The sequence below is a fragment of the Callithrix jacchus genome, chromosome 4, assembly GCF_049354715.1.
Source record: "Callithrix jacchus isolate 240 chromosome 4, calJac240_pri, whole genome shotgun sequence".
Taxonomy (NCBI): domain Eukaryota; kingdom Metazoa; phylum Chordata; class Mammalia; order Primates; family Cebidae; genus Callithrix; species Callithrix jacchus.
Genome location: NC_133505.1, coordinates 31223740 through 31249915, shown reverse-complemented (window position 1 = coordinate 31249915; position 26176 = coordinate 31223740). Strand labels below are relative to the sequence as shown.

Sequence of the window (26176 nt, the reverse complement as noted above, 5' to 3'; positions counted from 1 at the left end):
CTATTTCATTTGTTTTTATGAGTTCTTTCCCTCTACTTTCTTTGAGCTCATTCTTTCTTTGAGTTTCATGCATATCTCATGTTCAATCTCTTTTCCTCCTTAATACAAGCACTGAAACTCCACATTTACCTTGAAGTGTTTCTTTAGCTGGACACCACACTTTGATGTAAAATTTTTCATTACTGTTCAGATATCAGTGTGTCTAATGTTTGTAGTATTTTCTTTTTTGACCTGTGTGTTATTCAGAAGTCTGTTTTAAAACTTCCAAATGTCAGCCAGGCATCTGTAATCTAGCCACTTTGGGAGGCTGAAGCAGGAGGATTGCTTGAAGTCAAGAGTTCAAGACCAGTCTGGGCAACATAGTGAGACTCCATTTCTACAAAAAGTAAAACAAGATAAAATTTCCAAACATATGCAGGATTCTAAAGTTATCTTCTTGTTACTAATGTCTAATGTAATTTTATTGTGGTGAGCGACTTCAATGCTAATTTTTTGTTTTTTGAGACTTGTCTGTGGCTAGAACGTGGTCAATCTTCTAAATGAGAAGGCTCTACAAATTTCTGCCAGAGAAATTGCTTGCTGTGCTTTTCAAATTTTCTATACATTTGATAATTATTTTGACTGCTTAATCCATCAATATTGAGAAAAGTGTGTTAAAAATCTACTAGTATGATTATGGATTGCAAATCCCAATAATTAAAATTTTTATCTATTAAAGTTGTTAATATATTACTTTTTTTTTTTTTTTTAAGATTTGCCCAGGCTGGAGTGCAATGGCACGATCTCGGCTCACTGCAACCTCTAACTCCTGGGTTCAAGTGATTCTCCTGCCTCAGCCTCCCAAGCAGTTGTGACTACAGGTGCCTGCCACCACGCCTAGCTAACTTTTGTATTTTTAGTAGAGATGGGGTTTCAGCATGTTGTCCAGGTGGTGGTCTCAAACTCCTGATCTCAGGTAATCCTCCTGCCTTAGCCTCCCAAAGTGCTAGGATTCTAGGTGTGAGCCACCTTGCTGGCCTGAAGTTATCAATATATTACTAAATGTACCTAAGTTTAGAAACATTTTATATTCCCGGTAAATTACTTTGATCATTATACTATAGCCTTTATATCTTTCTAAATAATACTTATCCATCAAATATATTTTATGTGATATCAACTTAGTACCATTAGCTTCCTTTCCATGAGTATTTTCCTAGATACATTTCTTTTCTTGGTGGGAGTGGGGTGGGACTGGCATTCTTTTGCTTTCAATTTTTGAGTCCTTTCATTAGGATCCAGAAATAGCATATATTTAGAAATACCACATAGATGGATTTTTTGGGGGGTGGGGTCTGAGGATCTATTTTATCTGAAAACATTAGTTCATTGATATTATTGTGCTAATTCATTAGAAAATATTTTCACCCTCTTAGTTTGAATTTTCTATTCACTTTCCTTTTTTTATGCGTCACCAACCTCTCCCATGTTAGTTACTCCTACTGTTTATTTTTTTCTTTTAATACACTGATTTGGAAGTTTTGTATTCTCATCTATTCTTTTTTAAAAATTAAAACACAATTTTTCATTTAAAAATAATTTCAGGCATAAAAATGTTTCAGAAATAGAATAATTCTCATATTCCTTCTCTTTACCAGCTTCTTCAAATATTAATATCTCAAATAGCCATAATACAATGATCAAAAGCAGGAAATTAACAATGATTAATATTATGAGCTAATCTACAGATCTTATTAAAATTTCAACCAGTTGGCTCGCTGATGTCCTTTTTCTGGTTCAAGATCCAATGCAGGACCCCACACGTTGCATTTAATTGTCACGTCTCCAATTTGGGATAGTTCCTCAAGTCTCTGTCTTCTGTGACCTTGATACTTCTAAAGAGTATTGGTCAGATATTTTGTAGAATGTGCCTCAGTTGTGTTTAATGTTTCCTTGTGATTAAATTCAAGTTATGAGCATCACTTCTCTGGTATTTTTGCCAAAAATGTAAGTTAATACTGCTTGTTCTAGACGAGTGAAATATCAGCAAATTGGAGATGTCTCGCTTCCAATCTGCTTTCTCCTCCACATTTTATGTTCACCACATCCTGCCCTCCTGTTCAAATGTCCTAATCCATGGGCAGGGGGGAACTTAGACCCAGGAGGCCTCACAGCTTCCAGTAGTAGTCCTGGACCGTGATGGCCACAGGCCAAGAGCAGACCCCGTGATGGCTGCTGGGTACAGAACTGGTCTGGAGAGCATCTAATTAACATTATGTTCAGCACTCCCAACAAGGCACAGGACTTCTTTACTCCCTTTCAATTCTAGGGTTTTAGTGATGTGCTTCCTCCCGGACCTAAAAACCATATTCTGAACTGCCACCTTAAGAATCCAAGTAACTTTGAGAAAGAAACCTGATTTAAAGACAGCTAAGGGATATATCAAGGATGCACCTTCATGGCAGTCTTACCAGACTTACTTGCATCAGGAGACAATTTGGCTTTGCTGATTGTCTGATTAAGTCTTAAAAATAATGCAGACAACTCTTATGGGGAAATAGACCCACAGAACAAGGACAATGATTAACCAAAGGCCTCAGGAGCAAGTCAAACAGGTAACAAGCTTGGGACCTCTAACTTCTGGTTTGCAGTCTCCCTATCTGACCCTCTTGCTTGGTGCGGAACAACACTGCTTCTGTGAGTTGTGTCTATGCTCATGGAATCTATGCCTCAAATATTAAAACAGAACCCAAATTAATGAATGATTGTGCAAAATATTGTGCAAATAAATAGTTGGAGAAGCGATCATAGCCTTTAAGGCTTTGTGTACTCAGCATATTTACTGAGCAATAACGAGAACACGCTCATTAAAAAAATTCTATTACTCCTCTTTTGCTTCTACAAGCACCAATTTAGAGCACTTTGTTCATTTAAGTCCAACCACCTTTATTACACACAAGAAAACAGATGCAGCCAAAGGCCACGTGACTTTACCAGCACTGTTGCAGAGATGATAACTGAAAGGAGAAACCAGCATAGTGTCTTTTGATTTCATGTTCTCTGTTGCTTATGCATTTTTCTATTTCCTTGACTTCTGCCCTTCCCTTTATTATTTCCTTCATTCTACTAACTTGGGGTTGGGATTGAATTTGCTCTTTTTTGTTAATGTCTTAAAATGGAACCTTAGATCATTGATTGTAGTTCTTTCTAACATGAGCATAAAATTTTGAGATTTTTCTTCTAAGCACCCTATAGCTGCATCCCTCAAAATTTTGATGTTTAACTTTTCATGAGTTCAAATATTTTCTCATTTCTCTAGTGTTTTCCTCTTTGATTCCTGGGGTATTTGGAAATGTACTGTGTAACTTCCAAATATCTAGGATCTTTCTAGATATTTTGTATTCCTTTTCAGTTTAATTCTACTGTGATAGGAGAATTGTGTAATTTGAAAATTTTTAATTTTGAGATTTGTTTCATGACAGCATATGGTCTACCATGTAACTTAAAGAGAATGTGCTTTCCTCAGTTGTTGCTATTTTATAAATATCAATCATTATTCAGATTCCATGTCTTTGATGATTTTCTTCACCCAGTTCTATCAATTGCTGAGAGAAGCTTAAAACTTCCAGTCTGAGAATGAAACTGCCCATTTTTCCTTTAATCCTATCAATTTTGTCTTATGTATTTTAATGATCTTCATGCTTTGTAACAAGACACATGCATGATTGTTATATCTTTCTGAGTGACCATTTTATAATTATGAAAAGTCCTTCATTATGTTATGACGTGCTTTATCTTAAAATCTCCATTACCTTATATTAACATAGCCATGTTACTTACTGTTTGTAACATGAAATAAACATAGTTACTTACTGTTTGCCATGGTGTATTTTTTTTTCCATCTAGTTCCTTTCAATCTATCTGTGCCATTTTAAAATACAAAGTTCACCTCTCGTATACAGCACATAGTTGGGCCATGCTTCTTTATTCAATCTGACCTCTGCCTTTTAACTAAAATATTTAATCCATTAATGTTTAATGAAATTATTGCTGTGGTTGTCTTTGGGCATAACACTCTGTTATTTGTTTTCTATCTGTTCTCCTTTCTTTTATGCCTTTTTAAAATTACATGACTATTTAAAAAACTCAATTATAATTTTCTTATTGGCTTTTTAGCTACACATCTCTACATTACTGTTTTAGTGATTGTTCTGGGGATTATAACATTTATCCTTAACTTTTCACAGTCCTTCTACAGATAATATATTACCACTTTAAGTAAAATGTAGAAATCTTGCAACAATATAGGTCCACTTCCCCCCTTCTCTTATTTTACATCCATATAGGCTATAGACCCACAGGACGATGCTATGCTACTTTAAACAGTCATATATGTAAGTACCATGTGTGAACCAATTGTGCCACTGGAGCTTGCAGTCATGTATATTATAAAACCTTTAAGAAAAGAAAAGAATTCTGTATTTATCCAGCTATTCACCATCTCTAATGCTCTTCACTGCTTTCTGAGGATCTGTGCTTCCATCAGACATCATTTCCTTTCTGTTTGAAGAACTTTGGTTAGCATTTCTTATAGTGCAGGTCTGCTGATAACAAATTCTTAGTTTTAGCTAAAAAAGTCTTTATTTGGCTGAAAGAATATCTTCACTTAGAAGTGAAGAATTCTGAATTGACAGCTTTTTTTCTTCTATCACTTTAAAGATGGCTATTTCACTCTCTTGGGCCTCCATAATTCCTGATGTTAGGCCAGAAGTTGAGTCCAGTGTTGTTCCCTATATGTAGTAGGTAGTTGTTCTATTGCTGCTGACTAGATCTGTTTTTAGCTTTGGCTTTAACAGTTTGTGGCAGTGCGGCATTTTTTTGTGTTTATCTTTTTTGCTGTTTGTTGAGCATCATGAATCTGTAAGTTTGCATCTGCCATAAATTTGGGAAATTGCCAGCCATTATTTTTTCAAATTTTTTTTCTGCCCGATTCTCTCTTTGCTTGCCTTGTAGGTCCACAATTATTCATGTGTTAAGACTATTTGACTATATTGAACAGGTCTCTATAAATAAACATTTCCCTCTCTAATTCTTCATGTTGGGTAATATCCAGTGATCTATTAAGTTGCCCTACCCTTTCCTCAGTTACCATCACTGTGCTATTTAGGTCCAGTCAGTATTTTTGTTTTATTTCAGAAATTATATTTTTTGGTCCTAGATTTTTCATTTTAAAAATTGTTTCTATGTCTCTGCTGATATTTCCTATTGAATTGTTGCTAACATATTTTACTTCACTGTGAATAGTTATAAGTGCATTAAAACCTTTGATAATTCCAATATTTAGATATCAGGGTTGGACTCAGTTGATTTTCTATTCTTTCGAAAATGTGTTTTATCTTCCTTGCTCTTCATCTATCAGGTAATTTTGGATTTTGTCCTTGACATTATGAAAAATAAATTTTGGATAAACTGTATCCTAGTTTCTTTTGATTAGCCAGTAATTATCTGGCTTGGAGTTGAACTGCGAACTGTTTTCTTGAGTGTTTCTTGGTAGCTTTAACTCCAGTTAAAATCTGTCTTCAGCCGAATTGTTCTAAGTTGGCTTCGTACAAGTGTTTAGGTGCCAGTGATTTTTTTTTTAGTGTGGTAAATGCCCTGTTTATTCTGTGAACAAGGCTCAAAAATGTATAGATGGGAATTTGTAGGCTGAGAAATCTCTCTGTAGTTGTGACTTCACAACTAGACTTCGCAATAGCAGTAATGATGGCGGCTTCTGAACACATTAACCTACAATTGTTTAGTTTAAAGCGAACATGGTGACTAAATAGATTCCTAACAGCCTGTTTCTCTAAGTGATCATCACATTTTGCTGCTCTAATCTTTAAGAAAGAGTAGAGTCTTCACTTGGGCTGCCACCTCCTTGCTACTCAGGGCTGCAACAATCACAAGTGCAAACTTGAAGTTGGTCCCAAGCCCCCAGCTTGTAAGAATCAGGCCATCCTTTTCCACACGGTTCTCAGAGTAGGTGTGATGACCTCCATTCACCATTTTGTCTTTAGCAAGCGGGTATGTTGTGACTTTATTTTCAAAACCTATGTCATGAGCCAACAGAGCAGTGGGACCTGCACAGATGGCATCTATCAGGCCCTTTTGGTTTTCCTGCTCCTTCAGTATCTCCTTCATGGCAGCAGACTCAGGTAAATTCTGTGCACTCAGATTACCTCCTGGTATAGAACCACCGCATCATATAGTCTCTCTTTTTTTGCATCAAGACTGGCATCAGAACTGCAATGGTGACCTCAATCCCAGCTCACCCCGTGACATCTACAGGGATGATCATCTCCATTTCCTCTGTTCCTTTAGCCAGGATGACCAGAGCTCTTTTGGAAGCCATTTTTATGTTACATGTTTTCAAGTCTCACACCAGGCTGCAATTTTGACAGAATTCAAAGATTTCTTCTGTGGCTTTTTCTTCTCTAAAATCCTCCTTCTCTCTCCACTAGCTGCAATTTCCTGGATACAATCTTTTGGTTCCTTGGAACAGAGGGGCACAGAGGATTCAAATAAGTAATTCAATAAAACTTCTCAGAGTCTACAGATACTAGACTCACCACCAGGAACAAAGGGCATCCCCAGAACATTATAAGCTTTCAGAAAACTAAGAAAATATGGTTCTACATAGAGAAGCACGTGAAGAGACATTGGAAGACAACAGCACAAAAGCCTCCAAATTCTGAGGAAAAATGATTTCCCTCCAATACCCTATTTTCTCAAAATATTTCCTGCCAATATCCTATTTTCTCAGGAAGTCACCACAGGGTGAGGTTTGCCATGTGAAAGAGCAAACCAAATAAGAAGACGTGGGGTACAGAAGGGGCTGATCCAGTCCAGGCAAAAGGCGCTTCCAGGTTGGTGATTACAAAAGGAGATGCCAAGTATGAGGTGGACCTAGCGAGCATCCAGCCTAGACTAGGACAGGCTAGAAACCTGTGGGGAAGTTGTTCAAGAAGACAAACTTGGTAAAGTGTGTTTGTGCTTGAATATATTGCAAGGACATTTGAACTTGGATGGAGGAAACATTGAGATGAGTGAAAATGATTACAATACATAGAAAATACAAAAAATAGAAAAGAATATAGTCTGTGGCTGGCTTAGCACTGAATGGCATCTCCACAGGCCTCACAATGTGAACACTGGATGCTGGTCTACAAAGAAGGAATGAATACACTGAGAAAAGGGGTTAAAGGAGTATATGTGTAGTAGAGAGAACGAAAGAGAAGAGTTGAATTTTCATGTTCTATTGTAGGAAGACCACAGAGCTCAAAACCGAAGAATCAGGAAGCAGCAATACACACCTGTCAAGGTAGGAACCACAAGGTAAATTCCAAAAGACTCAGATCAGCTAGAATGGAAAATGGATGGCTTTTTTTACATAAAAAGTCAAATTTGTATTTGATTAAAAGATAATCTGACATACTTGCTAACATTATTTCATCAATAGCACTCAGTGATATTTCCTAAGGTGCTATTTGGTACCAGCTCCTGGGCTAGGACACTCCCTGATGGCTGAACCTGAAGCTCATGAAACTCCATACAGCTCACAGAAGGGCTCTGAGGTCAGTTGAGAGCAGGGGACAGGAAGCATGGCAGAGCAGAAAACAATTCCAAGGTCATCTGACCTCTGTAGCCACCTAGGTGAGGCCTGGTTTCAGGAGCCTATATTGTCTAGGTAGAGAAACTAAGTAAGCAGGAGAAAAGACAGGGCTGGATATAAATATTTTATAAGACAGCCCAATAGTCAAAGAAGCAGGGGTAGCAAGAATTAATCAGGAACTCAGGGATGATAATTTAATAAGAAAGGAAGCAGAAAAGAGATCTTTTAAAAATTGTTTCACTTTAGTCCTTGAGGCCAGGATACTCTGTGATCTTCAAGGAGGAGGTTAGTTCTTGTGAGTTAAAAGAATAGGTTCACAGTATTATGTTTCTCTGATTCCTTCCTTATCAGTCTCTACTTGGTCACTTCTGATTTTCTAAATGCCAAGTTTAGCAACCATTTCTCAGTACTTACCCTTTTGACATCTGCACCATTTGACCTTGCTGACAATCGCTTTATTCTTATGGTAGTACTTGCCCTTCCCTTGATTTCTGTGACCCTATTCTTTTCAGGGTTACCTCTTACTCTATGATGAGTTCTTTTGGGGTCTTCTTTGGCAGTCAGAATTCAGGCAGTGGTCTTTGTTCTCAGGATTTGTGTCTGGCTATAGGGTTTGCAGGAAGATGGCACAAGAATCTTTTTTTAAACATGTGAAGAGATAATAATGGTAACAACCATGACAATCTCAACAGTGACCACAAGAATAAAACCAATGGAATACCAGCCATGGTTAAAACACTGCTGAAGACACACAACAAGCTTAAGTGCCAGGATTTAAGCTTTGTCCAGGATTTTATGTGCCTAGACAGGAGAAAGACATTCTGATACCCTACCGCCTTTCATTAGCCAAACTGCAAACAAGTTACCCAAAGACCCAAGACTTGCCCATAAGATATTTATTGTTATATATGTCTAACCTGGCCAGGTACAAAAAAGCTTTCCAGTAATACATGTAATAAACCTCAATAAAAAATGTGGGGGAGCAGAAATGAGATGACATCAGCACACAAAAAGCATAATGGCCCTAGTACAGAGTAATATGCAACTGTGTTTAAAGCAAAGCTGAAATAATTACAGCTGCTGCTCTAATTGAGGAGTGATAGAAGATAGTAAATATTTCTTTCAGAGCAGTTCATAAATGTATAGAAAATCTTCAGAATCAATAGTTAAATGTTTAGTGACAAAAACTTATGCAAGTTTAGTCTATGCATAATTACTTTATGAAAGTTACATATATTTGAGTTTATTTTAGAAACAGAATCTTGATTTAAAAATGAGTAAAAATTTGTAACTTTTCGGAAAACATACCACACAACACTCTTAGGCAATTAATAGCAGAATATCCCATAGCACGTGATCAAAACAGAAACACATGCCACCACCTTGTACCAAATCCAGAATAAAAATATAATCTTTTCTGTTTCTTCCCTTTAAAAAATCTATATGCAAAGATGACAGAGACAGGAGAATGAGTCAGTGTGCTGGGCCTGTGGCAGCGATGCTTGTTTTGCAGTGCCCAAATCATTTCTAGAACAAGCCACTTTCATGGTACACTGATATAGAAAGTCTTAGTAAAATCAATGATTTCTAATAGCTCTTTAGCATTTCAAGTGAGGCCAACTTAGCTAACTCACATGAGGCCATGCTGACCCACAGAGAACATGGATGTGAAAAAACAAAATGCTACCTGAGCATTAAAATACCCTGAACCTCCCTAATTCTTTTTCTCATTCACTTGCTCCAGGTCCTGGTTTGTCTCTCAGCTTTCATCTAACTTACTTCATATTCATCCATCTCCACCTACCCACTAAACCAATGTTCTGTAACTCAAATAGCTCTTGAAATCCCCCTTTCTTCCAAGAAGTCCCTCCTGACTTATTGGAATAGTAGTCCTTGAACTCCCTCATTTGGGTATGGGGTTTTTATGCCTTTACCTTCCACTCTGAGCCATGAAAGCACTACCTGGTTCCGTGTTGCTGATACTGATTAGCTTTGGCATTGATGAACTTTCTCTGAGCTGTGACCCTGGTGGATGGACGTCAGAAAGCATGTTCTACTGGAAGGAACAGCTGAGCCGTGTTGAAGTCAAGGAGATATGAAGCCACAGTGTGAACATGAGTCCTGATACTTATCCACCTTGCAGTCTTAGAGAAGTCACCAACCTCTCTCTAAGCCCTGATTCCTTCCTCTGCTAAATGGACATGGCGGTAACCTAGCCCACAGGTGTTACAAGGCTGTGATGGGGATTAAACAAGGCACTTCATGCCGTGCCTCGCACATGGTAAGTTCCCAGCAGACAGATTTAGCAGGACCTGACACATGCTTTCTGATAATGATTCTACCAATATGGGGTTAACCAGAATGTAAGTATTTATTTTGAACTTTAATAGTAGAAATATAAAAACTTATACAGCAAATGAAAATGTTGAAATAAAGACACTTAGGGAAAAGTGTTGACTAAATTACATCTTAGGTTGAGGGCAGATACTTTATTGGCTGAATGTGCTGTACTAGATATTTAAAATAACACAAACATTCATAACTGCAGTTTTTAAATTTAGCTCATAGTCGAGTTAGATACAGTAGTTAACATACTTAGGAAAGACAATGTCCCGTGTATTTCTTAACAGCTTTACCAAGCACATTTGTAAAAGATTAAACTTTCATTTCTAATCACTATGATTTCCTCCCCCATACACCAAATGAACCAACACATTTATTTATTTTAAATAATAAAAACTGTACCTGGCTACCCTGATTTTAATTTTAGCAATTAAAAAAGGAGATTTTAAAATAACCATAGAAAATGTTGAAAACCCTGGCCAGCTGACTACAGATAGATTTACTCAGTTTTCAGATGCAAGGGTATGATGAAGTTGGGTGGGAAGCTGACTGAGAGAGAAGTCACGATGACCCGAACCTATTGCAGTAAAGCCAGTCAGCAGTGAATGTGGAGCAGGCCCACGGGGCTGGTCTACAGCTCCCACTGCCTGGGGACCCAGGAGCATCCTGAAGCTTCAGAGAAGGAACTGTGTGAGGGCAACATTCTTCCAGCTACTGAGCAAGATCCTTCAGGGGGTAAGAAGTGGCAGAGAGAAAGTCACTTGTTGAAGGAACCGACAGTGGCGGGAGGGCTTTGGCTGTCCACGTGGAGCCTGGTCTTTTCTTTAGGGGACCCTGAAGTCTACGGCTGCCCCGCCGGCACCTGTGAGTGTAACACAGTGGCCGGCACTCACACTCCATCACAGATAACACACAGGGCCTCAGGGACTGCAACATGTGGATGTGAAGTGACGCACATCAAATTAAGAGTGAGTGAGAATGAAAAAAGCTAGTGCTCAGTCCTGTGAAAAATAAAAATCAGACAGCCAAATGCAAGCAAAGTTAAAGCACAGACACCTGGACCCCAAATAATCTGCCCTGGTTATAATACTTATTTTAATGCAGACCACACATTTTCCCAAAAACCCGCTTGAATTAGAAAACGTAAGGTCATTTATAGGAAATAAAGGTTTTAAGCACAGCTGTACAGTTTAGGACAGTAAGAGCTCCTAAGATGCCTACATGCAACTTTCCAGATCTCTTATCAATCTCTCCATGTGTCGTGGGAGCTGCCTGTGCTCTTGTGAATGGGATGCTGAGAAATGCTTCAATATGTACCATGCCATTCCAGAACACTGCCTGCAGAAGCAGCTCTTCCATGATGGCACTCACCATGCAATCTTCTGCTGAGATGCAAAATATATCTTAAAGGTAAAGTCACACAGGATCTGATCTAGTAAGAATGGCAAAACAAATACTTCTTGGGCATTTCAAATGAGGTCATTTTAGTTGAAGTGAAATGTATACCAACAACTTTCGAAGTCTGAGGAAGAGAAAAAAAGGAAAATGGTAAACCCAATGTTTAATACACCAAATACCTTTGGAGTACTTAGAAAGTGAACAGTCTTATTACTTGTATTTTCCTGGACTTCCCTTATTTGGCAGATATTTATGTTTTCATCATGGTTGAAGAAGCTGCTTGGAAACAGGTGAGCTGCAAGTGCATGCTACTCTTGAACTTGTTCAGGAGCTCTTCCAGTAACCTGCAGGAAGGAGACACTATTTTACAGCCTGACAGATGGGGTGGCCTGGCAACACAAGAAAACACCAGGGGAGCCAGCTGCCTGTTCTGCCTGAGCTTGCTGTGTTGAGAAGGCAGCTGGAAAGTTTCATCTACGGATCCTTAACTCAGTAACAGAAATACGTCAAAGAAGTTGGTCAAATAGGATATACTGACATACGTATTTATGTTTGTATAGAAACATCTCCTTCCTATCCCCTCCCAAGATTAACTAGATTCCTCCCTAAAACAGGCTGATGTTTGGGCCTATTCTTTTTTAGAAATTCAGCTCTAAAATAATTTATAAAACCTCAAGTTCACGTTTTGTTAAATGGTTCTAACACTGGCAAACCCATACCGGAGTGTAACAGGCTACAGCACGGGGCATCGCTACACCCTCTCCCCTGCTGCCCGTCTAGTCAGCCTCTTCCCTAACCCCATCCCCAAGCAGCTACCGGTGACTTTCCCTTCCTCTCATTTTGCATTTTGTCTTTAACAGTTATTAGAGGGTAGGGGAGTGAAAGTAGTGAGTTACTCACCAGGGGAAGCAGGGTTAGCGCTAATTCCACTAGGCAAATCACTTTGCTACCTGATATCTCAATCTGTTTCCCCAACTGATCTGATATAGTCATCTAATTTTTCTTTTCTTTTCTTTTCTTTTTTTTTTTGAGACAGTCTCTCCCTCTGTTGCCCAGACTGGAATGCAGTGGCGTGATCTCAGCTCACTGCAACCTTTGTGTCTCAGGTTCAAGTGATTCTCCTGTCTCAGCCTCCCCAGTAGCTAGGACTACAGGTGCATGCCACCATGCCTGGCTAATTTTTGTATTTTTAGTAGAGATGGGGTTTCACCATGTTGGCCAGGCTGGTCTCGAACTCCTGACCTCAAGTGACACACCCACCTTGGCATCCCAAAGTGCTGGAATTACAGATATGAGCTACCACACCCAGCCTAGTCATCTAATTTTAAAGCTAGAAAGGATCTTAGAGTTTACCTGGTTTAGATGAAGCAACCAAGAACTGGGTTTAATAGTACTGAGGTCAACAATGTTGAATACTAGAATACTATCCCCAGAACAAACCTAAAATATAGTCCTGACCCGGGACTATTTCAGGGTATGTATTGTTCTTGACTCTTGAACACATTACCTTTTGAGTCCTGTTCCACATATTAAACATAACAGTGATTGTTTTAATCTTTTATGTTTATTTTAAAGAAATGAACAGGGTTTGGAACCAATTCATATAGAGGCTGGAAGTTAGTGAGAGAAGGAAGAAGTAGGAAAACGGAAGAAAGGGCTGTCTGTGCAGGCACTGTCTGCGCCCACATGGGACGTGCACGGGGCAATGCTGGGACTGCACAGTGGAAGGGCTGGTCTGCTGCCTGCTCTGTGCACCATGTGACAGCTTCTCCATCTCTGTGCCATGTGACAGCTTCTCCCCATTAGCCCACGTGCTTTCTTTGCCCTGCGCTGAGTCTGCACTGCATCCATGGTGCCAGCATTTCAGTCAGTGCACCACAGATGCCTGTCTACAGGACTGGCAGCCATGTGCAGAGGGGATGGTGAAGGTGTGAAGACCTACAGAGTTTCTGCTGCCTCAGCTGAGGGGAGCTTGGGCATTCATGAAATTTACCTGACCTAGATTTAGGTCCGTTTCCTGTTCCATGAGTAGTAAAGTTTAAACTGAGGTTGAGATCATCAATGTGATCTAATGAAATATATATATATATATAACTTTATCATGCCATATGTACACATCTATTCTTTCATAACCTTTTATATTTTATAGCACACAAAATGACTACTACTGAGTTACTCAAATATAAAAGAAAAAATCACTGAGTCCTGCATTTTACTACGCTCTTCTTTTTTCTATTACTTCTTAAATATGTATGCTACTAATATAGTTTACTGAGTAAGTCATAGTGACCTTTCTTAAGACATTTTCTGTACCAGTCACTTGAAATGAGAGCCAACTTCTAAATTATCCTAAACCCAAAGAAAGATCTTATCTTATGCAGTCACTTGAAAGACATGCAAGGTACAGGTGATGAGAGGTACTTACTAAGGGCTATTAAGCACTGCTCTTCCTAGAATCCAAATCACCATTATTATTTTCTAAAATATTCTTTAGGTAACAAAACCTTGTTGAGCACATGCAACTGGATCTGAGACAGCATACAGGACTTACTTTTTATCTGCTCCACTCGAAAGCTGGGGCAGGGCTTCCAAAGCCTGCTTGAAACTAGACCTGGAACACAAACAGCCACACTGAAGTTGAAACCTTGCATAGCTCAGAGGGGAATTAGGAATAACTGCTAACAAATTCTTAATCATCCCTCAATTATTGAGACGCCAATAAAAGCCAGTGAAGTAAGGAAATGTGAGAAAAAGTAAAAGTGAAAAACAACAGAAAAAGTAAAAGTAAAAGTGAAGGTGTAGCGACCAGGTGGAGGCTTGTAGGAGCAGGATCAGAAAAACTCAACTAGGAAATGAAACACAACTTGAAAAGCTAAAGGAAAAACAGATTCTCTTTTAAAGGATGCTACTTGTGACAGAAGAGAGCTTAACGTGAACATGTTTAATTTAAAAGGAGTCTTTGCAAAACAAATAACCACAGATAAAGTAACTGGTAAGAAAGGAAAGAAACTAAGAAAGGAGATGCCTTTTGAAAGATGACACACAGCATGGCGTTTGCAGTATTTGCCATGCACAGGGCCTGATCCACAGCCAAAGTCATATAACAATCACATACAGTCTACTTAAAACTTGTAGAAAAATGGAGGGCTATATAGATGCTTTAAAAATTCAACATCATTTCTTTACATGAAAAAAAAGAAAGAATTTTAAAAAGACAACTGTTTGGGTCTTTACAAATAGTTGTTTTAGCTTTTACAAGGAGAAAGTATTAGAAAATTTACTGAACCAAATGAAAAGCATAATAATCTGTACCATTCACAAAGGAACAGTTGTTAACTTTTTATCTATTCTTTTATGATTGGTTAAGGTGAAGAAACAAATATAACTATTCTTGACTTTAGATGGTCGTTGCTTTTATATTGTAAAAACATCCTCCCCAATCTACCAGGAAATACATTTTTGAGCAATAGTCCTCAAACCAGCAGCAGGTGTCACAGCAATAGAGAGACTGAAAAGTTCCAACAGAGTCATGAAACCTGGTGCTGGGCATCCAGCTGCTCCCAGGAGGGCACGGTGGGGTTTGGAATGGTGGCTTGGCGCACTCAGGTCCCTTCCTGCATTCAGAGGGCTCTTTCCTCGTGTGGAAGCCACTGCTGCTACCTCCACCCTCAGCTTGTTTCTTGTGAACCTCTTTTTGATTAATTGAAAAAAATGTGATAAAATGGTTTTGACAGTATGATGATAATGATGGTAAAAATTACACTATTATTGGCAGGGTACTGAAAGTTAAAAGGGGACTTGGCATATTTTCTCATTTGATCCCCTCAAAAGCTTGCCTAGAATATTTTAATCTTCCTCTTTTTTTAAAAACAACTTTTTTTTTTTTTTTTAAGACGGGGTTTCACCATGTTGGTCAGGCTGGTCTTGAACTCCTGACCTCAGGTGATCCGCCCGCCTTGCCCTCCAAAGTGCTTGGACTACAGGCATGAGCCACCATGCCCAGCCAATCTTCCTCTTTAGATGAGTACCTTATGCTCCCTAAAACTAAGTCAGCAGGAAGAAAGAGCAGGAATTTACATGAAGTACGCACACATGCACCATGAGCTGGGTGCTTCCATCCTGTTAGCAGGTTGTGCAGACAAATGATGGCTGGGAAAAGGTAAGCAACATGGAGCCCACTAAAAATGGCTTCTGGTGAGCCATTCCCCTCAATGGGAATGAGAGGCTAATTTCATTTGTTAGGAAAAAATTTAAAGTCTTTTCAGTTGCAAAGCTGATAGTAAGAATGATAGCAAGCCATGTTATCAGATGCTGGAAATGAATGAGTAAGCATATTACGGTGTCCTCAAATATTTCATTTGCATACTACTTGGCTTCTCAGACACATTAACAATATAACCCAGTATTTCCTAGGTAATGTTGCCCATGTAGTAAACAATTTTGTGCAGGCAAACAGTACTTCTGTTTTACTTCACCCACTGATATTTCAATGGTAGGAAATCCTGACTTTCATTCAAAACAGCTAAAAATGATCACTGAATTTCCACTACAAAATTTTGCAGATAAACCACAAGGCTTCCTCTCTTACACTGATATTTACAGCCTTGAAGCTGCCCTTCAGAGGCTGCTATGACTAGACTAAGACTCAGTTCTTATCCTTTTGCTTTAAGAAGTATTATTTATAAGACTGCTGTATTATTTATAAGACTAAGATTTGCCAGTAGTAAATGAAGAACAAAATTACATTAAACCTCTTTCCTTTACATCTGTTACAAAGAAGTGGCCTTGATATATACCTTATCACATCACAAATTCATAAGCATGTACTTTGATCAGTCATTTTTACAGAGGATATAATTTACTAGTAAGACAACCTTTATTTTTAACAGAGCACTCCGAACTGAAGAACACTGTATCTTACTTGCTTTCAGGTGTCAGGTAAACAGCCACAGTATCCCTCAAAGCACAGATTTCCAGTCTTGCCTGAAAATGAGAAAAGGACAAAGTGACAACAAGAAAATTTATATTATCAAATATAAACAAGTACTGAGGTGAGGGGTCTCCAGCCTGCTCATCGTAGGATGGGGTTGGTGTAATACGACCATGGTGTCTGCTAGTCATGAGTAGAGTTTCTAAAACAGTCCGAAGCCATTCGTTACAACAAAATGTTCATTGACTGAAAATTAACTTGTAGTCAAGGATGACTGCATGAGGGCAGGGAACTAGACATCTCGCTATGAAAAGTACAAACTATGTCATGATTTTCCAGCCATCTGTATTTACTCTCTAACCACTAATTTTTCTTTTAGTCTTGCAAGAAAAAAGACACTCTGAAACACTGTCCTGAAAGGGCCTGTGCCCCACAGAGGTAAGGATGTAACTTGGCATACTTCCTGACACCTATGCCCTTTTAGGCACATTGCCTTAATTTCAAAAAACTAAACTATGCTCTACAGATTCAATGCAATCTCTATTAAAATTGCAGCTGTTTTTTTTTTTCTTAATGGAAATTGACAGCCTGATTCTAAAATTCATAAGGAAATGCAAGGCACTCAGAAGAGTCAAAGCAATCTTAAAAAAGAGTAACACATTTAGAGGCCTCACACTTTCTGACTTCAAAAATACTACAAAGCTACAATAATCAATATTATGTGGTACTGGTGTAGGGACAGATTACAATAGACAATACAGACAGAACTGAGAGTCCAGAAAGAAACTCTTATATTTATGATCAGCTGCTATTCAACAAAGGTGCCAAGTCCACTCAATAGGGAAAGAACAGTCTCTTCAACAAATGGTGCTGGGACAACTGGATATTCTCATACAGAAGAATGAAGCTGGATCCTTTCCTTAACACAAAAATTAACTCACATAAATCACAGATCTAAATATAAGAGATAAAAGTATGAAACTCTCAGAAGAAATCAGGAATAAATCTTGTGACCTTAAGCTAGGAAACCCTTCTTAGAAATCATGCCCAAAGTACAAACAACAAAAATAACACCACCAAAACAAATAAAGTGGACTTCATCAAAATTAAAAATCCAGTGCTACAAAAGATACCATCCAGACTGTGAAAGGACAACTCAGAATGAGATATCACTTCACACACATTAGGATGGCTATTATCAATAAGAGAGACAATAACAAATACTGGTGAGGATGTAGAGAAATTAGAACCCTCAAAAATTGCTGGTAGGAACGTGCTGCCACTTTGGAGAACAGTCTGGCAGTGCCTCAGAAGATTAAGCATAGAGTAACCATATGACCCAACAATTCTGCTCCTTGGTATAGATGCACAAGACATGAAAACAGATGTCCACACAAGAACTTGTACAGGAGTGTTCACAGAAGCATTCTGCATATTAATCAAAAAGTGGGAGAAAACCAAAGGCCCATCAAATGATGAATGGATAAATAAAATGCGGCATATTTCAACGTGGCATATTTTACATGTTCATATGTAAAAAGGATTGAAACACTGGCACATGTTACAGCATGGAAGAACCTTGAAACATTATGCTACATGAAAGATACCAGTCACAAAGGGTCACATTTGTATGTTTCCATTTATGAGAAATTTTCAGAGTAGACAAATCATAGAAACAGAAAACCAACTGGTGGTTGTTTGTAGTGGGAAAGGGGTGTCTGGGAAGCAAACTTACTGTTAATGGATCAGGGGTTTCTTTTGGGATGAAATATTCTAAAATTGATGACAGTGATGACTGGACAGCTCTTTGTATATACTAAAAATCACTGAATTGTATAATCTTTTTCTATTGTAGACAGATTATATGCTATATGAAATATTGTATAAAAGTTTTAAGAAAAAAGTGTTTCACTTCTATGTGAGCATGAAGAAGTGTAATCTGACATACAAGTCAGGTTTCCTGGGAGCTCCAGTTGAGCCACTGATGATGAGTACTTGATTTTCTGAAGCAGTACCCACAATGAGTGGGACACTCCGGAGAACATTTAAAAGAAACATCCCTTATTCTTGAGGAGTGGACAAAGCATAAAACAATGACTAAAGACACAGCCAGCTCTTTACAGTTTCTTAGAAATTCTGTAAGCACTCTAGATCAAAGCAGATATATATGACACAGGATATTCAGTGACCTTTTTCTGTTTGGAAAGCAATTGTTTTGTTTCCTTTTTCCAGTCCTTGGAAGTCTGAAAAATAGTTTATAACTAGAAAGTTAAAAATGCTAGAAAGTAAGACAATTTCTGTCTCTATTTTGTTTATATTCTAGTATAGGTAAAAACAGACCTACAAGGAAAAAAGGTAGAACTTTCAGATGAATATTTTAGGAGAAAGATTAAATTACTATAAAACTAATCTTCTGAGAGAAATTTTATTCAGTCAAAGTGACAGAGTGTTTTAATTAACCTATAAGTTATGCCAATTATAAAAACTGTGGCTAGTCATATAATACATACAAAATTGTAATCCAGAAAAATGTCGTGCTAAAAAATCTGCCAAAATCACCAAACTCTCTCCCCTTTTCGTTAAGCTCTCACTGTGCTGTATCAGTAATTTCTTCTCTTTAATGTGGAATAGTATTTGATTTATGATTACAGTTTGGCACTTTAGGTAACTGCCTATCAAAGGTGAACCTGCTATCTCTCTTAGAGTTATGGCCCCAAGGAAGGAAGCTCTCAAAGTCATTCTCAATGGGAGAGTAAAGGTGGGGGTTCAGACTCACGACCTTTTTCAAAATACACATGCCTGTCTAGGCCCTAAGAGGTGTATCACAAACCAGAGGCTGAAACAGTTTGGTGGCCAGTAGTTTCTGGACATGTGTATGTTGAAAAATTTTCCAGCTAATTCTGAGATCATTCCCACCCTCTCTCTGCTGGCTTTGAGAGTGGTTTAGCCATCAGATAAATGGGTTACAAAAAAATCTGTAATGTGCAGAGAGGGCAGATGTCTGTTATAATTCCAAGATTGCCAAGGACCCACGGTACCCACTGCAACTGCCTGTTAACTCATCTGTAGTATTACACAGTTTACACTACTTATCTCCTGTGATGGAACTATTATAATAACCATGACCTTTCAACTTAAACTATAATATCAAAGAGCTGATAAATCGATTTTCAGAGAAAAATGGAAATACAGCAGAAGCTTCTGTAACAGCTTTTCCCCTAACCAAATTAACAAGTGTTCTGCACTCTTTTTCTTCCCAAATAATGTATTTTCTTTTGAAAAAGTTTCAAATATATGAAGACTTTGAAAGAACTTTACAGTGAATGCCGGTTTCCCCATAGGCTCTCCCAATAACACAGCCCCACATGATCACATGGCCTCACATGACTGCATGGCTTCCATCCGTCCTGTGGCTCTGATGCACTTCCGTGTGCACACCATTAACTACAGTGGACCATTTACACTAGTCTTTTTTTTTAATGTAGCTAGAATGTACATACTACACAACAGACAAATCTCAAAGTGCAGTATTTGATGAATTCTGACCAATGTATACACCTGTGTGACGGAAACCCGGATCACAACCAGCACTCTGTGAAGATCCCTAAGGCCCCACCCTAGGAACCTCCACCACCCAGGGGAAACCGCTGTTCTGGATTTTTCATCACAGTTAGTTTTATCTGTTCTAGAACTTCATGTAAATGAAACCTATACAGTATACGTATGTATTTGCGTAAGGCTTCCTTAATTTGGCATAATGCTCCTGGGATTCACTGTGCTATATCAGTAATTTCTTCTCTTTGATGTAGCATAGTATTTGTGTGATTACAGTTTATTGTATTAATGGACATCTGGGTTGTTTTCAGTTTTTGGTTATTATGAATAAAATGACTATGAACATTCTTATTTTATTTTTGAGAAAGGATGTCACTCTGTCACCCAGTCTAGAGTGCGGTAGCATGATCACAGTTCACTGCAGCCTTGACCTTCTGGGCTCAAGCAGTCCTCCCACCTCAGCCTCTCAAGCAGCTGAGATCACAGGCACACAGCACCATGCCTGGATAATTTTCAAAAAATTTTTTTTTGTAGAGATGAGCTCTTACTATGTTGCCCAGGCTCATCTCGAATCTATGGTTAATATTCTTATGAATATGTTTTGTAATATATTTATACAATGTATACAAAACTGAAAATATGTTTTCAGTTCTCTTGCTTAAATAACTAGGACTGGAATAGTTGCATCATGGGATACATATGTGTATGTTTAGTTTGAAAAGAAACTCCAAGAGCTTTCTTGTGATGTGTGAGAGCTCTAGTTCCACCACATTCTTGCCAACATTTAGTATAGTCGGTCTTGAAACTTTTTAATCTTGATGGATGTGTAATGGCATTGTATTGCAGTGTTAATTTTCAGTTCCCTGCTAACTAACGATGTTGTTCATCCTTTCATGTGACTGACTGGTCATTCTTATGCTTTTGAAAATCTAATTACATGCACGCTGGATATTCCGACATTGTCCCATTGGTCCCTGGAGCTCTGCTTATATTTTTCCCTAATTACCCTTATTTCTGTGGTTCATATTGGATAATTTCTATTTAGAAAAAAAAAAATAAAAGATTTTCCCCTAACATTTAAAAAATTCTGCTTTTATTATCATCTAGATTTTTAAAAATTCATCTACTGTATTTTTCCATTCCAGAAATTCCATTTAGTTTCTGTTTTAAGGTTTCTATTGCTTTGCTATTTCTCACCTACTGATTCAAGAGGAGCACTTTACACCATCTGATACAGCTATGTTAAAATCTTTGTCTGCTAATTCCAATACCTGGGTCAGCTTAAGGATGGCTTAAGGTGATCATTTTTTATATTAGGAATGAGTCATGCTTTCCTGTTTGTTTGTGCATTTCAATAAACTTTTAATTCATTTAAATTTGTATCCCAGACATTGTGAATGTTATGTTGTGGAGACTCTGGGTTCTGTAATATGTCTCTAAGGACTGCTGATTTTTTGTTTGTTTGTTTCAGCAAGGAATTAACTTATTTGGACTCAAACTAATAACTCTTGACTCTTGGGCAGCAGTCCAATTCTTACTTCAGTTCTTCTAGCCTTAGCTGGGCTGGTTGGAGTGGTATGTATTCCACAGAATTTGTACACACTGCCTAAATCTCTCTCCTCTCTGGGATACCCCTCTCACCTACCTGTAGGTGTGGCTGCTCCAAAGCCTGTTTTTCAAGCCAGAAAGACACAGGTTTTGTATTGGAGTTTTAGGTAGTCCTGGACCTGCCTTCAGTTAAAATGCATAAAAAATAATTCACCCAAGTGCCATTTCCTCCAGAATCTGCCCACCAATGGTCACTCTCTGGCGTCTTCAGGGATTTTTTTTTTAATAAAAAAATATTTTTTGATATTCAAGTTTACAGTTGTTATCTGTGGAGGCTGGCCCTCTAGGACCTTCCTCAGCCATGATTGGAAGAAGAACAGCACTTTTTGAAACTCACTACCATGCTGCCAGCCAGCACACGGGGAGCTCCCAGGTAGAAGTGCACTCTGCCATCTGCACACAGGCACACCTCAGCCCCTACCAGCTGGTTATGTGCATGTCAAGGTCAACTGCTGTTTATGACAGTTATACTTGTAGTTATGTAATTTAAACAAATGAGACAGCTATTTGTTGTTTCTATGCAAACTGCGCTGAATGCTTTCAAAAGTCTTATTAAAAGCAAGTTGCTAAACATTTCCTGAGGAATTGAATGTCATCAAGATAGTTGTAAAATAAAAATAAAAATCACAAAACTTTTGAAAGACTCTGCATTCAGATAACTTGGCACAAGTCTTTAAGGTCTTGCTCTACTGTAAAGAAACAGAAACTTGGTCTGGCATGGTGGCTAACGCCTGTAATCCCAACACTTTGAGAGGCTGAGGTGGGTGGATCATGACTTTAGGAGATCGAGACCATCCTGGCCAACATGGTGAAACCCTTTCTCTACTAAAATACAAAAAACTAACAAGGCATGGTAGCGTGCGCTTATAGTCCCAGTTACTCGGGAGGCTGAGGAAGGGGAATTACTTAAACCTGGAAGGTAGAAGTTGTAGTGAGCCAAGACTGAACTACTGCACCCCAGCCTGGCAATAGAGCAAGACTCCATCTCAAAAAAAGAAAAGAAACATAAACTCTGAAACTTGTAGACAATGCTTCGTGGATATGGCTTATGCAAGAAAGAATATGAAGTTCTCCAATCAGTAGATCTATTAAAAGAAGCCTGTCTTATAAGATTGATGATTAAAAACATTATATATGCTTTAAATAACAATAGAAGTTCACTATGGAATTGAATGACTTTGTTACCTGCAAAGCTCCATTTTTGCTGAAAGATGAAACACACTGCATCAGTCGACTGAGCTCTTCAGAAACTGCTTCTATCACCTTGGATAGTACCCGAGGGACCAGTTCTTTGGAAACAGTGAACACCTGGTTTCAAATAGGAAGAAATACTGCCTTGTGGGGCTTTTTTGACTTGAATTTGTTAAAAACAAAGTAACGTTCAAAACAAAAACAAAAGAAAACAAAATTCACAGGACTTCTAAGTCATTTTTAAAAGACCAAAAGTATAAATGAAAGGAAGATATGGACTTATATTTAAATTCTATTGACTAACAAAACATAACTCTCTTAAAAATACAGTATTGGCAGATATAATTTTGAAAGGCATTACTGATGTTGACAAAATACTGTTTTGTACACTTCTTTTTCCTCTTGCCCCTTTCCCCAAAAAGAAACATCTCTAAAGAAGAAATCAGAAAAATAAAAACATACTGGGTCAATATTTTACCACAATTAAAAAAAATACAGTGTCAGACTCTCCTTAAACCCTGACAAACATTTCATATGAGGTACCCCATTCTGTATTGGACGACAAGCCCCCCCCATTTTACAAATACTATACTAAATACGTATTTCCTTTTATTTGACTTACATTATTTTCAAACCTCGAAATTTGATACTTTCAAACTGAGAGTTACTGTCTTTGGAGATTTAGTGAAACATTTGACTCTCCTGATTTATAAATAAAATATGATTTTATAAAAGTCATATTTTCTTTTTAAGGTTTTCTTTTTTTCAGATAGAGCCATTAGCATTAAACATTTGGATTAACCCAAACGGGTAACTTGAGTGTCCAGGAAAATTTTTGGCAATTTAAAATTATGTAGCAAATGTAAATATTATGAATGAAATTCTACTTTCAGTCATTATAATCCCATGGCAATTGATAATGGACATATAAAAACTGCCTCACTATGAGTCAGCTTCATCACAATTTCCACAGATCTCAGAGTTCTGCCTGCCTACCACAGAAATGCTTGTACAGACTGCACCTAAATTTGTACTTTGGGCTCAAATTTTATAGGAAGCTAACATAACAAAAATAGAACTTTTATATTTTGATAAGAATATACTTTAAAATTATTGCTTATTATAAAAAGAGCTATGTGGCAAATTCCTGCCTGAGTTAAATCATATACAAAACTCTATTGTTATAGTTGAATTTATATGTTTCTCTTTCACTAAGAACTGAAAACTGTTAATGTACTATAGTGTTCTTTCTGTTCTTGGTGCTTCAAACTTTTAGCCAAATTTAGGAACCAGGTAGTGTTATCTTTGTTTTCTCTGGTCATATTTTGGTTTCGGTCTTAATTAATCATGTTTTTTCAGTTTACCTTGATGGCCTCAGATACTTTTGGATGTAGCAGGCAGCATAAACCTAAAAACACCCTTCTTAGATGCTTGCCGCCTAAGAGGCACCCAAGCAACAGTGGAAACGACCAAATGGTGGCCTCTTTGCTCTGCCCCACTTTATCTGACCCCCGATCGGTCTGTGAGCCACAGCCACCCTGAAAGTGTTGGCAAAGCAGTGAGTAATGAATCCTGAAATTACTGAATGAAAACAGGTAGTCATAGATCATGGCAGTAACTCTGGTCTCTTCTTTAAATGTTCCTCAGAAGAGTCCTCCTAACCAGGATGTTCACTGAGGATGTTAACACGAAGCTTAAGATGAGAGCATGTCAAGTGAGTGCAAGTTTTCGCATGGACCAGAAGCAGCAATACTGTCTGCACGACCCTAAGTCAACCACGGACAGGAAACCACGCATCTGTTCCAGCATCGGCCTTCCCCAAGTCTCTTTCTAAGCAGTGCCTGCCTTTCTGGAGTCCCAGTCCCTCTACAAGAATCAGATACCAGTGCTTATTTGTACACTTGCTAAAAAGAGGTCAATGCATTTTCCAAGATAGGGATTTACTGTTTTTTAAAGGATAAACATCCTTGCAATCTATCTTCTTTTCACCTTTCAAATATTAATGAGTTTAGCTTTAATTATCAAATAAAACATACACTTTCAAAAAAGACTCACAGTTAAACACACACACACACACACACACACACACACACACACACACAGAGAGAGAGAGAGAGAGAGAGAGAGAGAGAGAGAGAGAGACAGCAAGAGCTGAGCTGCATCTTATTTATACCCAAGATACATGATGAGGGAAAAAAAGACCACCATAAAAATACTCAAATTGGCATCTTTCTTTTTTTTTTCCGGTTATCTGTATCTCTTAGGAACATCTAATGATAGCTTACCTCTGCATGCACGGCAATTATATTCACCAATGCTTCTTTTAAATAGTTTCTGACACCTGAAATCACGATGAAGGAGAGAAAGAAGGCATTAATAATAACACAAGCTCCCCTCCCCTGCTGGCAGGCTGTACCCCATGCCCTAGAGTTTTTCTAAGGAGAAACAGAAAGTAACACCACCACTATTTCCTTTGAGAACCAAATGGTGAAAGGAGTATTTCCATACAAGTCAAAAAGGAAAAAAAAAAGAAGTTAGAAGTTTTCTTCTATTGTTTTTCATTTCTGTCACTGTTTATGCTCTCTAACTGGTGTTCAGTCGGCTTCAAATGAAAATTTAAAAATGTCTGTCAATTTCTTCACACGCACACTATAAAACATATAAAATATATACTGTAAAACACACACACACTGTATAACAGACAAAATACAGAAGGTGTTTAACAATGCTTATAAACACACATTATGTATCAATTACAGCATCTTATTGCCAAAAGTAAAAATCAAGTTATTGCGCAGAATGACCATTTTCATCTTAAGGAATCACTTTTAGGAGAAAATTCTTATAAAACCACACTGAATTTGATTCTGCAAAGCAAGTTAAAGGCTGGACAATATAAAGTATCAGATTTTAGGTACAGGTTGACTGAACCTCAAAAGCAGGCATGAACAGGATTTAAGAATGCGGAGTCTGAGGTGAGACTACTGGGGACCAAACCCCAGTTTTGACACCTACAGCTGTGACTTTTGGCAAGAAGGCTGTGAGCCTCAGTTTGCTTATTTATCACTTGGGAATAATAATTGTCCCACCCTTGGGGGGCTGCCGTGAGGACTCAAGAGGATAATGCAGCCATAGGTCCTGGCATTCGCAGGGTTCACTAAGAGCTTTCACTATCATCATTTAGCAGGAAAAAAAAAACCATAAAAACAAAATACTGTGTTACTGCGCTTCCAAAACAATTCTTTTCACCTGGAGTGAGAGATTCCAGAATGCCTTCTAGAACTGCACACATAAAAATATCTTCTGTATAGAACAAGGAAAATTCTGTGCTATAAAGGCATGGATGTTTATAGTAACAATGTTAAGGAAAAACTTCTCCCAGAATTTCATCCATGCTACTGGTTAGTTGTTAAAGTTGAGACAGAGACCAAGAACTATAATTAACTTTCTGAACGAGCATTTGCATATTCTAAATATAAAACTAGTTTTTGATTCTGACACATACTATGGTATATAAA

At 38.0% G+C, this 26176-nt stretch overlaps 1 protein-coding gene and 1 pseudogene across 4 annotated transcripts in view; both read right to left on the bottom strand.

The window, feature by feature from the left end:
• Window positions 1-1484: 1484 nt before the first annotated feature.
• On the bottom strand, window positions 1485-11103 carry LOC100395556 (Parkinson disease protein 7 homolog pseudogene; annotated as a pseudogene). Its single transcript, XR_013533853.1, has one exon. The product of XR_013533853.1 is annotated as a Parkinson disease protein 7 homolog pseudogene (transcript).
• The window catches only part of EXOC2 (exocyst complex component 2), a 227262-nt gene continuing 211066 nt past the window's right edge, over window positions 9981-26176 (bottom strand). For all 3 annotated transcript variants that reach the window (XM_054253780.2, XM_078368461.1, XM_035295152.3), the window contains 6 exons: window positions 24944-24999; window positions 22653-22775; window positions 16296-16357; window positions 13926-13985; window positions 11589-11718; window positions 9981-11498 (listed from right to left, as the gene is read on the bottom strand). In XM_054253780.2, the coding sequence (XP_054109755.1) occupies window positions 11625-11718; window positions 13926-13985; window positions 16296-16357; window positions 22653-22775; window positions 24944-24999 (395 nt within the window). In that variant the 3' untranslated portion in view covers window positions 9981-11498; window positions 11589-11624. The remainder of the gene's footprint in view (window positions 11499-11588; window positions 11719-13925; window positions 13986-16295; window positions 16358-22652; window positions 22776-24943; window positions 25000-26176) is intronic.